The sequence below is a fragment of the Suillus discolor genome (genome assembly GCF_016758755.1).
Source record: "Suillus discolor strain FC423 chromosome Unknown F5147scaffold_13, whole genome shotgun sequence".
Taxonomy (NCBI): Eukaryota; Fungi; Basidiomycota; class Agaricomycetes; order Boletales; family Suillaceae; genus Suillus; species Suillus discolor.
In genome coordinates, this window is record NW_024541260.1 from 166,492 (window position 1) to 181,403 (window position 14,912).

Here is a 14,912-nt window from a genome sequence, read left to right on the forward strand (position 1 = left end):
TTAGTTCAGGCGTCTAGGCACCGTTGGATTTGAAGGTGAGAAAGAGGTAAGGAGCTCCGAGTCCAACGGTTAGAATGATGACGTAAGACATATGACCTACGTGTGTCATACTAAAATGCGGTGAATACTGCAACAGGTTACAGCTCGGTCTCCTTTACAAAGCCTTCCTTCGCTCACTGATTTAGCCTCAAAGCTGGCCTATAAGTAATTCCATCGCTATCGTAGTGCTGGCGCCCATTTTCTCTTCTCTAAAAGACTACGTACACCAACCGAGAAGGTTCCGAACTTCCAGCCAGGCGTAGTGCACCAGGCGTTGCATATATAAATATTTTGCCCCTCGTGGCTATCTGAAGCATGTCCATCATATCTGGCATTGTATCAAGCGTCTTGGAAAGGGCGAAGCCCGTAGCTCTTGGAAATGTCGAACTTCCTCTCATGGAAGGTGAGGCGCTGGCAGTCACCAAGGTGGATGACAATAGTAGCTTTGGAAAATGTGAACTGCGAATAGAAGGCATGACGTGTGGTTCATGCGTAGAGGTAAGCTCCTCTCATACCGATGCATTATACATGTACTCATGGGATGTAGTCTATTGAAGGCATGCTCAGGTCGCAAGCTGGCATACATTCCATCAAAGTTGCACTTCTTGCCGAAAGAGGTGTGGTCGAGTATGATCCCTCAGTATGGACACCAGAGAAGATTGTCAATGTTAGTCCGTCGCTGACACATCAGGCGCATGCTAATCATTATTGGCAGGAAATTTCAGACATAGGATTTGATGCCACCGAAATACCAATAGCGCGGTCTGATATGATCACATTGCGCATATATGGCATGACATGTGGTTCGTGCACATCGGCTGTAGAAACGGGACTGCATGGGATGCCAGGGGTGATTAGTGTTGCAGTCTCACTCACCACCGAGACAGCCAAGATAGAATTTGAACCAAGTCTCGTTGGCCCTCGGGAAATGGTCGAACGCATAGAAGATATGGGTTTCGATGCAATATTGTCAGATCAAGAGGACGCGACGCAAAAACAATCACTTGCTCGAACCAAAGAGATCCAAGAGTGGGCCAGTCGCTTCAAATGGGCGCTCACATTCGCCGTCCCAGTATTTTTCGTCAGTATGATCGCTATGCACATACCATTCCTTCGACTCCTCGTCGGTTTTCATCTATTCAACGGTATCTATCTCGGTGATCTTATTCTTCTTGGCCTTACGACTCCTGCACAATTCTGGGTCGGTCAGAAGTTCTATCGGAATGCGTTCAAGGCACTTAAACATGGTACCGCGACCATGGACGTCTTGGTTATGCTCGGAACCTCTGCGGCTTATTTTTATTCGTTATTTGCCTTACTCTTTGCGGCGTTCAACACCACGCCTGACTACCGGCCTTTCATTTTCTTCGACACAAGTACTATGCTCATCATGTTCGTATCCCTCGGGCGTTATCTCGAGAACCGCGCAAAGGGAAAGACAAGCGCTGCTCTGACAGATCTCATGGCCCTCACACCCACCATGGCCACAATCTACACGGATTCTCCGACATGTACGCAAGAGAAACGCATTCCTACGGAGCTGGTGCAAGTGGGGGATACTGTCAAACTTGTTCCCGGAGACAAAGTGCCCGCTGACGGGACGGTTATTCGAGGATCATCCACCGTGGATGAAAGCGCCGTCACTGGTGAACCGGTTCCGGCGTTGAAACAACCTGGAGACAGCGTCATTGGGGGCACTGTCAATGGCCTTGGGACTTTCGACATGCTCGTGACACGTGCGGGCAAACACACGGCGCTTGCACAAATCGTCAAACTCGTCGAAGAGGCACAGACGTCCAAAGCACCAATTCAAACATTTGCGGATCGTGTTGCAGGCTTCTTTGTTCCCGCCGTCATCTCGCTCGCAGTATTCACATTTGCTACGTGGATGGTGATTTCAAATGTCATTAGCGAGGATGCGCTCCCATCTATGTTCCACCGCCATGGCGCAAGCCGGTTAGCAGTTTGTTTACAGATGTGCATATCAGTGGTGGTGGTCGCATGCCCGTGCGCGCTGGGATTGAGTACGCCGACTGCCATCATGGTTGGCACGGGTGTGGGTGCAAAGAACCAGATCTTTATCAAAGGTGGCAGGGCACTTGAAGCTAGTCGGTCGATCAAACGGATTGTGCTGGATAAAACAGGCACCGTCACGCAGGGGAAACTCACTGTTGCGGGTATGACATGGATGCCCCCGCGCAATTCCTCCGAGCTCTTACCTGATGACAACGTCGGCTCTCGATCTCTGTCGTTCAAATGTGCTGATGGCATTACTACGCGCGCAACTATCATAGCAATGGTCGCTGCGACGGAGGGCAAGTCTGAGCATCCTCTGGCGAAAGCTATCGCCGCTCATGGCAAGAGTCTACTTACCGGTACTGATGTCCAATCACCAGCATTGGACATCAAGTCTTTCGAGAGCGTGACTGGCGCTGGTGTGAAAGCTCTCATCTCATCATCTGGTTCCAATTATACTTTATACATCGGAAATGCACGGTTCATCGCGCAATCCAATGTTGTACAACTGCCTTCCATTTTGACGAATTACGAGGCTCAAGAGACGAAACTCGGTCGCACCGTAATCTTCGTTTCTTCGTCCCGGGCATCTTCTGCTCCGTTGCCTTTGCTTGCAGTTTCTTTATCGGACGCCCCCAAGCCCTCGTCTGCGCAGGCGGTCAAGGCACTACAGAGCATGGGCATTGAGGTGAACATGATGACCGGTGACGGGATGGTCACAGCTCTGGCGGTTGCCAAACAAGTGGGGATCAAGTCCGATGGTGTCTGGGCCAACATGAGTCCCAAAGGCAAGGCGTCCCTTGTAACCGATCTCATCAACCAGGGGAATGGCGGTGTAGCAATGGCACGTGTCTCTACTTTGTTCGGATAGCTTGAATCTGACCTGTGCATCTTTCAGGTCGGTGATGGCATCAATGACTCACCCGCCCTTGTGGCTGCCACAGTCGGTATCGCCCTCTCCTCAGGGACCTCCGTAGCTATAGAAGCTGCCGACATCGTTCTCATGCGTTCTGATCTCCTCGACGTCGTCGCTGCGCTATACCTTTCGCGCAGTATCTTCTCGACGATCCGACGAAATCTTGTCTGGGCGTGTATATATAATGTACTTGGGATTCCGCTTGCGATGGGCGTGTTCTTACCCTTTGGGCTGTATATGCATCCGATGCTGGCAGGTGCCGCAATGGCGTTTTCGTCGGTGAGCGTAGTGACGAGCTCCCTGATGCTGCGATGGTGGCGACGGCCGGTGTTGAGCGTGATGCCCGGGGAGATAGTTCCCGGGGAGACATTGTTCGAGAGCGGGATGAATGTGTTGGACGATATGTGGGATTCGGTGAAGGGATTGGTGAGGAGGCGGAGGGTGGATGAGGGGTATAGCCAGCTTTCGATGGAAATGTCGGATAGTGTTTGAGTAAGATAGTTGAATAACTTGGAAGTTTGGTTGTATGTGTACTACTTGATGTTGACTTGATGTATACCTAATTTTTCTCCGTGTAGTAGTGACTATCGTATCCAAGTTATACTTAGAGACTGAGGCGAATAATCGTTACCGACCGAAACGCACTATGCATCGATTATGATACTACGGAAAGCAGTCGTGTTCATGATGATGGGGATGGTCATTGCTGCATAGTACATAGTACGTCAACGTTACTAGCTCCAGCCTGAGCTGTCAACGTTAACTCCAGTGTCGCAGCGTAGTCTGTTCACCTTAAATCCTTTCCTTAACACCCGAGACACGGTCAGAAAAGTTCTATGGACAGATTCAGATGCTCATATTTGTGAGTGTATTATTTTCGAGTACGTCCCAATCATTTGAGCAGTATCATGTCACGGACTCTTATCATATTCAAGCTTGGCGGCTTGGCAGGTCTGAGGTGGCCGAGCCAAAGTGACCTAATCGTCACCATGGTATCGTTGAACCTGCCCAGCCCGAGAGTGGCTCAAGACACACCCTCTGGCACGGCGATTCTGACTTCCTTCAATTTCATACTGGTGAGTACTACGCTATTATGCATTTTTGTGCATCATATTGCTCAACGTGGTGAAAACCGATAACATTCGATGCACATGGCGCCGTCAGCAGATAGGCCGTCAGCGCTAGCCACGGCCGGCCCACCCGGCAGTGACCCTGCAGTCTCCGGGTCCATTGACGCAATGTGCTACAACTTTGTCATTGCCCTTGCCCCGATTATCATATTGTAGGATGAATCTACTCATGCCTGTTTTCTACAAGTACAATTGGAGATACTTAATCCAGAGGCTACGAATCAGACGCGAGTGCTAAATAGTGTGTCTGTTAACCCAATACTTTGCAGGGTATCGACTTATCAGGTGATATCACACTATTAAGGGTTCAAGGTCCATCTGCTACTAGCCGCCACACGTTCCTGCGCACCTGAAAGGAGTCATCGTTGACTTACGAAAGGTATGATCAATTGTTCCCGTCTAGTACAAGTTCCTCGGGGTAACAACTTATTAGCCTGCTTCTTTTGTTGACTTCCACAACCTTGTTCACTACAGATGTTTCGGATCCCAGATGGACAATCTTCTGTAGAGGTAAACCTTGTTCCTTGTACATGATACATGATCTGACATATAAATTGAATTGCAGAGTTTTTATACCGCACGAGATGACCGAGAAGACGACCTCCCACCTGGACGCGTGAGCAAACAGCAAGTCAAGCAGGCGATTCAAGATGTCGCAGATTCAATACTTCGTGACATGCCCCTCCGGTTGCTGAATACCGAAGATGGAAAAATTTATGCTCGCTCCGCTCTCATCACGAAATTCGAAGAGTCAGAAAGATTTCGCTCGATTCTCCGCCTCACAACCACCAAGTCTGCTCTGGAACAAAAGCAGTACATCTTTGAAGTGGTCAAACCCTTCTTTGAATATACCATGCTCTCTCACAGGTGGGAGGGCGACGAACCTGGCTTCAAAGATATCCCGCAAGAGGGGGTCTATACACTTTCTACTACACCGAGATTCGACAAAGTTCGTAATCTCTGTGACAAGGCGCGCGGTCGTAAATTTCGCTGGGCATGGATCGACACATGCTGCATTGATCAAGGGAGCAGCGCCGAAGTACAGAAGTCCATCTCATCCATGTTCTCATGGTATCGCGGGTCGGCACTGACGATCATCTACCTCTCTGATGTCGTGGAATCTAGCAGTCAGGCACTTTTACTGAGCGAGTGGTTCCGGAGAGGCTGGACTCTTCAGGAACTGCTTGCCGCCAAGGTCATTCGGCTCTACAAGAAGGACTGGACTCCATTTTCCCCAGAATCCAACCACAAGGACGTTGCTGAGATCCTAGTTGCGTTAGAATCTGCAACTGGGATACAGAAAAGTTACCTCAAGTTCTATTCTCCAAGTGTCGAGCACCCTCGAATGAAGCTCAGATGGGCTCGTAATAGAGTGACCAAGGAGAAGGAAGACGAAGCGTATTGCTTGATGGGAATCTTCGGATTCACTATGTCAGTTACCTACGGAGAGGGCGATCAGGCATTCTCTCGACTTTTGATGGAGATCATGAGGCGCACGGGAGATGCGACTCTCCTCGACTGGATTGGGCAGCCTTCCACTTTGAACAGTTGCCTTCCTTCCTCCCCAAGTTGTTTCTCGAACGCTCCTTTCGCAACTACGGAAATGTGTTTTGACGGCCTCCCTCACCCCGTTTTGAGCTTTGCGTTGGCTGCCAAGGTCGTCTATGTGTTTAAAAAGGCTATCCGCAGGGCAAGAAAGTGAGTTTTTTCAATCGAAGTACGTGTTTGTGCTTACATGCTTTATGTTCAGCTCGTCTCGTGTCCGGGATGGTCACAACACAGGTCAGGAGCTAAGCGTCGATAGGTCTGACGACGATGGCGCACCACACATTCCAAGGACCACAAGCAGTCAGAGCATTTTTTCGCTCAGAAGATCTACAAGTCTTCCGTTTGAAGGGATACCCCTTGCCAGACTGCTTGAGAAGCCCCCATGGCCATACACTCTTAACGCTGAAATTCACATCACTGTGCCGTGCTTTGTGCATGAAGTACTGTCGCTTTACTTCACACCGGTCTCGGGGTCATACTCTTGTCGTGCAGACGGCATCCGACCATTCAGTCTTGTCACCTCCGAGACATTGGAAACGTTTACACCTGACCACCATCCCTCATCTCGTTATCTGCTGGCACGAACCTGGGATCCACGACTGTCTTATGACTCTTCGAACGTATACCATATTACCATGCCGCTGCTTCGTCAACGACTCAAGAATCAATTCTTTGCGATCCTGCTGGAACATCGTCGCGATGGCCGGTTCAGAAGAGTATCCACAGGAGAACGTATTGTTGCGGAGCTTGAGCGATTTCCACCACAAACGTACGGAGTACGGTTTCTTCATCTTCAGTGATACAATGATGTGTTCTATCCCTTGGTGCGTCGTCGCATACATGAATTATTATGGTATATCCAAGCCAAGCATTATTTCTAACTATAAACTGATACATATTTAAACATCACTCCGTCGTCCATTGTATTATTACTGACATACATAAGATATTTATCAGTTCGCCTGGAAGCCGCGTTTATCATGTTGATCATTTGTACGATACAACTACGATATTTTGTAGTTAGCGACTCGGAGTACACTGGACATTCGAACGCTTTTACTTACATGTGTGAATTACGAATGTTATCTGGGCCCTGGCGCCGCATTCGCCCCCCGGAAAACCTGATCACAGATAGTAACTAGCAAGTGCGCGCGGCTTCCGAGTCAAGGAGAAAGGCACGAGGCTTTCTGGTCCCTTTTCTAGTAGGCCACCTAGTAGATCGTTCCAATAACGAACAACTTCACTACGAGACGTATTAAGATACAAGGCTAATATCTCACGATTAACGGTATTCTGTCTCCATGTCAGCCATTGGAAGTGTATTCTTGGGAGATTTCCAGCGACATCGTATAATATCTTCCACACCTCCCCCGTCATCACCTCCCCCCAGCCAACTTGGACATCAAATGAGTGTTGGGTCCGTTTCGCATTCCCTCGAGGAACTCGTAGAATCTTTGGATGATGTCCAGTCAGAGCTGTCTGCAGAACAGCTGACTCCGGCTGCTGTGACACCTTTAGCACAACTCGAACCATCAACCGCGCCTCCCGTCATAGATCCCGTCCTATCGCTGGAGCTGAGACTCCGCTGGCTGGAAGCGCTGATTCTAGGCGTGCGGCAGGATGCGCGGGATCGTAAAGGAAAGGACAAAGTGCCAGAGCTCAAGCACGGTGAAACCCTCATTCGCTTAGCCGAGGACGTACAACAGCGTCTCGACAACGTCATACAATCCAATGACGGTCTTCAGAGATTCATGAGCAAATGTAAGGTCATCAAAACACGTCTTCCATCACGTTTCTGACGCGTTTATCCTCTACTACAGATGACCTACACGCCCATCTACTAACTGCAGCATTCGCTCTGTCAGGGGTGCTCCCTGGGCCAGCCCCGGCATACGAAAACATGTCCCCAGAAGAACTTGAAGCGCTCCTAGTAGAGATGGAACCAGAAATTCGAGCGGCAGATAGGGACATGCGCGAGATCGAAATGCTAGAACAAAAAGGCGTGACAGCAGCTGGAAAGCTTGCAGGTCCGTCGTGCAGACTCTCATTGATCGTTCACCGAGATTCTCATTTCCGATTGTCTTTAGACTATGAAACCTTGCAGCCTCGTTTGGACGCGCTTTTGGAAGCGCATCAGGAGGATATTAGATTGGCTGCGTCGTTAGAGAAACGAATAGCAGCTCTTGTCGACAGACATGCTACTCATGTGCGTATTCGTTTTTACATCTTCAACCAGTTTTCACAATTTGACTTGTTCTTTTAGGTGGATGCGCTCTCTGAACTTTTCGTGGCATGGGACGACGTCCTCACCGAAACCGAAAATAAAGTCACAAAACTCGAACGTGATCGCGAAGAGCGCCAACGACTAGGTTATGAATAGACACTAACAGCCCGCCTCCACGCCATGACAATTTCATCATACATAGGTACTTTACGCTCATTATAATGAACAGGAGAATGATGATGAAAAAGCTTTATTCCTTCCTACATAATCAAACAACTACATTACTCCCACCTCTTGGGCCAGGAATAAAAGAAAAGTGGGAGTGGATATATAATGAGAAGTCACAGTTAAGTAAATAACACGCGGAAATAAAAATTTAGGAACATCCAGGAAGACAGGATTCATAAAGCGCATCCCTCGACATAAAGACGAGACTGCGGGAGGTTACATTAAGAGGGTCCGGAGCTGGGTGATACTTAAGGACAAGGACAAGGAAGGACAGTGGCACAAGGGAAGGAACGTAATGAGGTTGAAACCACACTGGCATAACAGAACGAGAAAGCATGAACACAAATGAGATAGGGTAGCCAGTTGAGGGGCATAATAAAAAAGAGAAAAGAAAGAGGGTCTTGGGGCAGGGGTATCAGTCGCGCGCTACCCAATCGGTACTCCGAGAAACCAGTTCTATGGAGTTGTCAATGGTCCAGAACAGGCGTTCTGTGGCACTGCGTCCACTCCAACTTTTCTGGTCACGCAATATCATAGCCTATAATCGTGGCCCACAATCAGTCTTACTTGTTAAATCTTCAAAAAAAGAAACATGCACGCACCTGCTGTGCACCAAAATTCCGCTGGTCATGTGCAAACAGCTCGACATTTTCTTCTAAAGCCTCTGCCAAAATCTGAAGGTCTTGGAGTATAGCCTGCATCGCACGCACCGCAGCAAGAGTGAGGACATCCTTGCGGTTACGCATCGTCGTGCCTTCAGTATTGGGTGGAGGAAGTGTTTTGGAGATGCTCTGCAGCACAGTGTGCAAGATGCGTTTGGTCTCGTTCATGATCTTCTGGGCTTGAGGGTAGTTCTTCCTCGAAACGAGGACAAGAGCGCGCGTGATCATGTCAGATGCAAGAAGTTCCATTCTGCGCCGGACAATTACTGGATCTGATGGTTTGACTGGCTTGGGAGAGATAGTGGTAGCTTGAGGAAGGAGAGTGATCGTCAAGAGGACGGGATGGGCGAGGCGTGAAACTTGTTTCGATGCACTGGGATCATAGAAAGACCCGTCAACCTCGAACACCGGAACCTCATCAATCATCCGGTCCATCATGCCGTCCACGAGATCAGTACCATCGTCAATGGTCGTAGAATCAAGACCCATGCTCTGCACAAACCGATCCGTGGCATTGAGCGCGCGATTACTGTTCTGCGCAGAAGGACGGCGAATCTCAGAATTGTCGAGCTCACACTCGATAAGCATCTCTTTGCATTCGCCATAGCGAAGCTCGCCAACGTCGATGTCGACGTTGTGGCCATCCGTAGAGAGGATGGATGAAGGCCCACCAGAGACCTTGCGAATGCGGAAGCGCTGACCGTCAACGATCTTCATGTGCAGCTTCATGTTGAGTAGGCCAATGGACATCATGCCACCGACACAGCCAGCAAGACAGCTACGGAGGTCATACCAGTCCTTGACAAAGGTGTATGTCCCGCTGGTGTGGTTCGACATCAGCCAAAGCGAAGCAGGGTCGTGGGAGCGACCATAGCCAAACGAGTGAATGGGCATATTTGCAGCTTCGGCACGGGCAAGAACAAGATCCATCTGTGCACGTCGCGTGCTATCAGCAGCATCGCTCACCAAGACCATCCCCGAGATAGGATTACGAGTTTTGCGCTGAAGTACAACATCGAGACCTTCAAGACATATGGTCAGCAGAAAGTAAAAATGAAAAGCTGACCACTAACCATGGTTAACCGCAGTCACAACGTCCGTCTTCTCCTCTTTGGATGCTCTCACCAAGAACTCGTCGTCTTGTCCCTCATCCGGACGTCCAATTTCATCAATGAATTTGGACAGCCTTCCTCGGCTGAGCGCCTTACCAACGCAAAGGTACGGTGTCTTGCGCACACGTCCGCCAGGTCCTACTTCAAAAGTTACAAGACTCAAACGGTCCTTGGTTCCGAGAGAAGCGAGGATAAAGTCCAGTGATGCCTTAATGACCCGGAGCTTAAGCGCCGCAGTGCTGCGGGCAGCACTCGGTGGAGGAAGTGACACGATAAGAATGAGATCAATTGCCGTATGTGGGAGGGGAGCAAGTGAATTGGAGGGTCCAGTAGATACATGTGGTGCGACCAGGCCTGAAGGATGCGTCTCATAGTGCGAAAGTACATCCTCCTCACCGAGAGGTTGAAGTTTGGTTTGCATTTGTCTAGATTGTGGTTGCGGCGTGGAACCATGGGAGGTCGACGAGGACATGGTGGAGCGTGAGGAGCCCTGGAGTAGACTATCGACTGTACTTGGTGATGTGGACGCAGTGCTCCCGCTAAGCATCCGCGCAGCCTTTCCTGAATCCCCGAACTCATCCATGTCCAGACCACGGTCGATGGACGGCTGCGGCGGCGATGTTTGATTTTGGAAGGCATTTACCAGGCCCTGGATCTGACTCTTCCACGCATCCATGGAAGAGCGATCTTTGAAAACAAGGATGAAGGAGTCGAGTCGCTCATCTTCCATTTCAATGGTGATGCTCATTTCCCCGCTTGTGCTCGCGGTAATACGCTTGATATGTCGTACATAAATGCGACCCTTGAGGCGCAGGACACCCTTGTTGGACTGGTTGCTGCTTAACCCTGACACGGAAGTCGAGGCATCGTTGAAGGCTGGGGACGACAGGAACCGGCCAAGAGACCGCTTTTTCTCCTCTACAACGCAAATGATGGCCTCCTTAAAGAGGTACACGAAAAACTCCCGCACGAGGGCATCTCGGCGGACGGACAGCATGTCATACATTTGCAGGGGGCCAAGGCCAGACAATGCGTGGCCCTTCCAATCTATTATTCGGTTGCGCAAATCCTCAACGATAGCATTGAAAGGTGACGATTCTTCACCCTCTTCCTCCGCTGGTGGGCCTGGCCTATAATAAGAAGACTCGGCATTGGTAGATGACCATGGCTCGGTATATGAATCATAACGCTGAGTTTGGGATGGATGTCGCAAGGTATCATTTTGTCTTTGGGACGGATGAGGCAGCTCTGTTACGGTATCATTTCGTGTGAGCGTATGAGCACTGCGAGAACCGTATGCATCAGCCATGACAGGACCCGGAACATGAGCCGTTCCACGCCTGGCAGGTAACTCGATTACAACAATGCAGGTCAAAGGTTGACAAGTTTCGCCATTCCGAGTGATAGAAGAAAATTCGGGGCGGACTTGGATAGAAGGTGCGACGATGTAGTGTGATTCGCTGGGGGTTGATTTGACTGAGACGGCGTGGTCTATTGGATCATCATCTGTGGGGTCATAGGGTTGTTGAGGTACTGGGCTGTGGCGAGAGCGTGAGCCTTGATCCCGCCCAGGATATGCTGCAGGGTTATGAGGATTGCCCATGCCAGTCAGAGCGGCGAGTTCTGTAGCATAGTGAAATTAATGGATGATTTGTGTCTAGCGTGACTCACTATTGTTTCTGCTACTACTGTCTCCGTCGCCAATTTTCATGGGTCGTCTGCAGACACCGCAGACGCCAAGATTTGATTTACGAGGCACTGCAGAGCGAGATTGCGCTGGAGGAGGGCCATATACAGCGGTAAAGCATGCCTATGGTAAGACGAACGGGAGTGTGATGGACTGAAATGCTACGATAAGGAAAGGAACTGACCTCATGGAGAGAGTGACCACACTCTGGTACTACATGGGGCTTTTCTCCGGGAAGTCTGAAGCTGAAGCTCAAGGGTTCAAGGCATACAGGACATTCTTGTTCGTCGTCGACGTGTTCATTGCTTGATACAACAGGTAAAGGAGGCATTGCGGCGTATGGATGAGGGCTGTGACTATCTGTGGCGGATGCGTTGGAAGCTGAATAGGAAGAGCGGAGAGAATTCGAGGATAGCGAGCGATCCGGTGGTTTGCGCTGGAAAACAGATTGTAAACCTTTAAATGCAGAACTCTTGGTAGGTTTTGGCAAATTCGTCGGTGATGGATAAGCAGAAGTAGGAGAGAGATGATGATGATGATGTGAGTGATGGAGGTCCAAAGTTGGATGGCCAATTAATTGATTGCGCGGAGACCGGGCTGACGAAGGGGACGCTGGTGGTTGCTTCATTACGGTTAGAGAGTGTGTGTATCGTCGTCAAAGACAGCGAGCTCGACGTTGTCGTCTACAAGTGATGCTAAAGTAGCGCTGAAAGGAGAAAGAGAGGGTATAACTTTGGTATGGCCGTTTGGTATGAGTCAAGACTCGATGTCGTGACTGTTGACGTTCAAAGACCCTTTCTCAACCGTCGGCGCCGAAGCCTTACTCGTTTCCTTCGTTGACGAGACTAAACGTACAGTTAAGCCTAGGCTAGTAATCAATTTTTTACTCTGAGTCCCATTAAAAAATCTATTTCGGCATTTGTGTCTACGTTATCCGAATTTCATGTAACGACCCTTGTGTTTAGCGCAAACTGTGCTCGGGCCTACAAGCTGCTGCGCAATGTCCATAATACTAACTGCTACACAATACAAGCCAGATGGTGATTACAAGAGTTTCCTCATCAATCGTCGATACCAGCGATGCTTGAAGCTGTGGCATAGGTCCATGTAGGTCCCTTGAATTTTAAATAACTTAACCGCGAGACTTTTTCATTTCTCACCCTGGACCAGGCTTCGCATCCGATACAGCGTGTGAATCTCAATGTATCTTTGTATTTCTGGAAAACTTCATTCGCTCAGAGCATTATGAAGCAACATATATCGACCTCGGATATAAGTGCAGAAAGGAATCAGGGGAGACTAGGTAAGGGAGACTAGTACAGCTCATCTTGTAATTTACCCACGCGGCTCCGAGAATCACAAGGCAAGAAAGAAGTGTGTCCATGTTCACGTACGAACCTGCAGTAGAACCTCAGGGCTTCGAATCGCTTCCATTTTCTTGAGTCGAGACTGTTTTGCAACGTGCATAGAGAAGAGGAAGAGACAGAATTTCCAAAAGACGTCGACTTGGCGATGGGCGATCAAGTTGGTTTCACTAATTTCTATGTAGTCATGAGGACGTAAATTTGGAATGAATGCATCTACAGCTCACCTCATCAAATATTTGAAAACGCATAGATCAACATTAAGGCGGGTCATAAGATGAACCACCAGACGTATCGGGTTATGGAATTCGTCATAGCCTTATGATTTTATCCAGCCTCGGCGATGCATTGCACAGTCCACTTGTGAGACTACCATCAATGATATCAATGTTCTGACTCTCCTAGTGGCTATGCTACGCCAGCGACTTACAGTTCACTAGTGTGAAGAGCATCATTGGGGCACTTTGAAGCGTCAATGGTGACTGTCACACTATCGTCCAATTTTATTGGTGACACCAAAAAATCTGTTTGTACGATACCGGGGAGCGCTGGTGAGAGTTGAACGGTTAACTTGCGCATGAGAAAGACATGGACACTGACTAGTAAGCCGCCGGAAGTCACCACCAGATACTAGTAATATGCCTGTGAGTTGTGTGGGTCCTGGGAGATTAAACAGACTTGGGATGTATGGTATACCGTTATCATACAATGCAGTGCATGTATGCAGTATATACTACAGTGGGATCGAGCAGGCCCCAGGAAATCACGATTTACCTTGCGAAGCAGGTCTTTGCATTGCTCTGGAATGCAAAGACGGGGCACAAGATAACGTGATAGCTATGGATTGTGGGAGAGGGATAGGATTGGAATATCGATACATGGTGTGGCATCGGCGGCGGCATCCTTTATATACCGTAAGTACTCATGCATGCATGTGGTTGTCAATCAGTGAATCACCTTGCGACTCAAAGCTGTATTTGTCGGGAACAAACAATGCCTTTTCCGAGTCCCGACTTCTTCCGTGACTGTTTATCACAATAGATGTCGTCGAATTTCTATTGTCTAATTGAGCTTTTTATGCGCACGGCCCATCTGTTCAAGTACTAATTCATACAACCTTATCATAGGAGGCCTTGGACAGGCTGACTGAAGGAGATTCTCCAAGCAGTCTAAAGTTAGAGGTTTGCTTGTGCGACTCGGTAACGATAAGTCTCACTGGCATAGCAAATTGTTCACAATGAAACAATGATTGCCCAATTGCATGCAGCACCTTGGTTTGGATGTCGGACTTAGGCCAGGGATTCAGGAAGCAGGAAGTAAGAGGATCCCCTGCTCCTGAGATCCTCGGCAGGTGTCTACAAGACGGGTGCACCGGGTAGCTTCTACTTCTACTTTTACATTGACACTTCTCTTGTTGAAGTTCCCCGGCAGGTTTCTCAAGGAGATTAGCCTCCTCAGAATTTCCGCACTCAAGTCTGCGTGTTCACTGTTTTCCATGTCACCGGCTAAGTTCGAAGTGAAGGTGCTTCCGAGGTGAGTGTGCAGTTCATTGAAGTGCGAACTTACAGGGAACCCATCTAGATGAACATTTGATTCTTCACCTCATATCTCCTTTAACCCGAGTTATTTCACTCACTGAATTGCAGGTGATCGCAGGTCGTTAACATTTAGCAAAGACAGCCACATGACAACTCACCTATATGGTATCTGCTGAATTCTTAAGTTCATTGGGAACTCATTTCCAGATATCTCCAATAGATTCATCCCAAACCGTCCGTTGTGAAGTTCTCCCATCCAGGCGCAACCAATCTGCCAAATCAATAGAGCTTCAAGTTTTTGCACAATAATGTTTTCAGGATATAAAAGCAATCTCTGTTTACCTCAGTAGTTCAGAGTCCCCTTTGCGAAGCTTTTATCGCTTCGTATATATCATGCATCTCTCCTTCAAATTCCTCGTCGTCGTTACTACTTTGGCAGCATGCATGT

General features: G+C 48.9%; 5 protein-coding genes across 5 annotated transcripts; 4 read left to right on the forward strand and 1 right to left on the reverse strand.

The window, feature by feature from the left end:
* Positions 1 to 132: 132 nt before the first annotated feature.
* F5147DRAFT_682318 (E1-E2 ATPase-domain-containing protein) lies at positions 133 to 3,583 on the forward strand. The gene is made up of 4 exons (XM_041436448.1): positions 133 to 537; positions 587 to 706; positions 755 to 2,899; positions 2,954 to 3,583. The coding sequence occupies exons 1-4, from the start codon at positions 355 to 357 to the stop codon at positions 3,461 to 3,463; spliced, it is 2,958 nt and encodes a 985-aa protein (XP_041295576.1). The 5' UTR covers positions 133 to 354; the 3' UTR covers positions 3,464 to 3,583.
* Positions 3,569 to 4,318, forward strand: F5147DRAFT_682321 (uncharacterized protein). The gene is made up of 3 exons (XM_041436449.1): positions 3,569 to 3,691; positions 3,749 to 3,833; positions 3,907 to 4,318. The coding sequence occupies exons 2-3, from the start codon at positions 3,822 to 3,824 to the stop codon at positions 4,108 to 4,110; spliced, it is 216 nt and encodes a 71-aa protein (XP_041295577.1). The 5' UTR covers positions 3,569 to 3,691; positions 3,749 to 3,821; the 3' UTR covers positions 4,111 to 4,318.
* Positions 4,319 to 4,536: 218 nt separating this feature from the next.
* F5147DRAFT_59607 (heterokaryon incompatibility protein-domain-containing protein) lies at positions 4,537 to 6,539 on the forward strand. The gene is made up of 3 exons (XM_041432213.1): positions 4,537 to 4,611; positions 4,667 to 5,799; positions 5,852 to 6,539. The coding sequence occupies exons 1-3, from the start codon at positions 4,576 to 4,578 to the stop codon at positions 6,447 to 6,449; spliced, it is 1,767 nt and encodes a 588-aa protein (XP_041295578.1). The 5' UTR covers positions 4,537 to 4,575; the 3' UTR covers positions 6,450 to 6,539.
* A 332-nt stretch (positions 6,540 to 6,871) lies between these two features.
* On the forward strand, positions 6,872 to 8,294 carry F5147DRAFT_59609 (uncharacterized protein). Its single transcript, XM_041432214.1, has 4 exons — positions 6,872 to 7,410; positions 7,470 to 7,676; positions 7,737 to 7,855; positions 7,913 to 8,294. The coding sequence occupies exons 1-4, from the start codon at positions 6,951 to 6,953 to the stop codon at positions 8,027 to 8,029; spliced, it is 903 nt and encodes a 300-aa protein (XP_041295579.1). The 5' UTR covers positions 6,872 to 6,950; the 3' UTR covers positions 8,030 to 8,294.
* On the reverse strand, positions 8,107 to 12,424 carry F5147DRAFT_631756 (uncharacterized protein). Its single transcript, XM_041432809.1, has 5 exons — positions 11,747 to 12,424; positions 11,547 to 11,685; positions 9,837 to 11,498; positions 8,704 to 9,785; positions 8,107 to 8,639 (listed from the first exon to the last, which is right to left on the reverse strand). The coding sequence occupies exons 1-5, from the start codon at positions 12,188 to 12,190 to the stop codon at positions 8,517 to 8,519; spliced, it is 3,450 nt and encodes a 1,149-aa protein (XP_041295580.1). The 5' UTR covers positions 12,191 to 12,424; the 3' UTR covers positions 8,107 to 8,516.
* Positions 12,425 to 14,912: the final 2,488 nt, after the last annotated feature.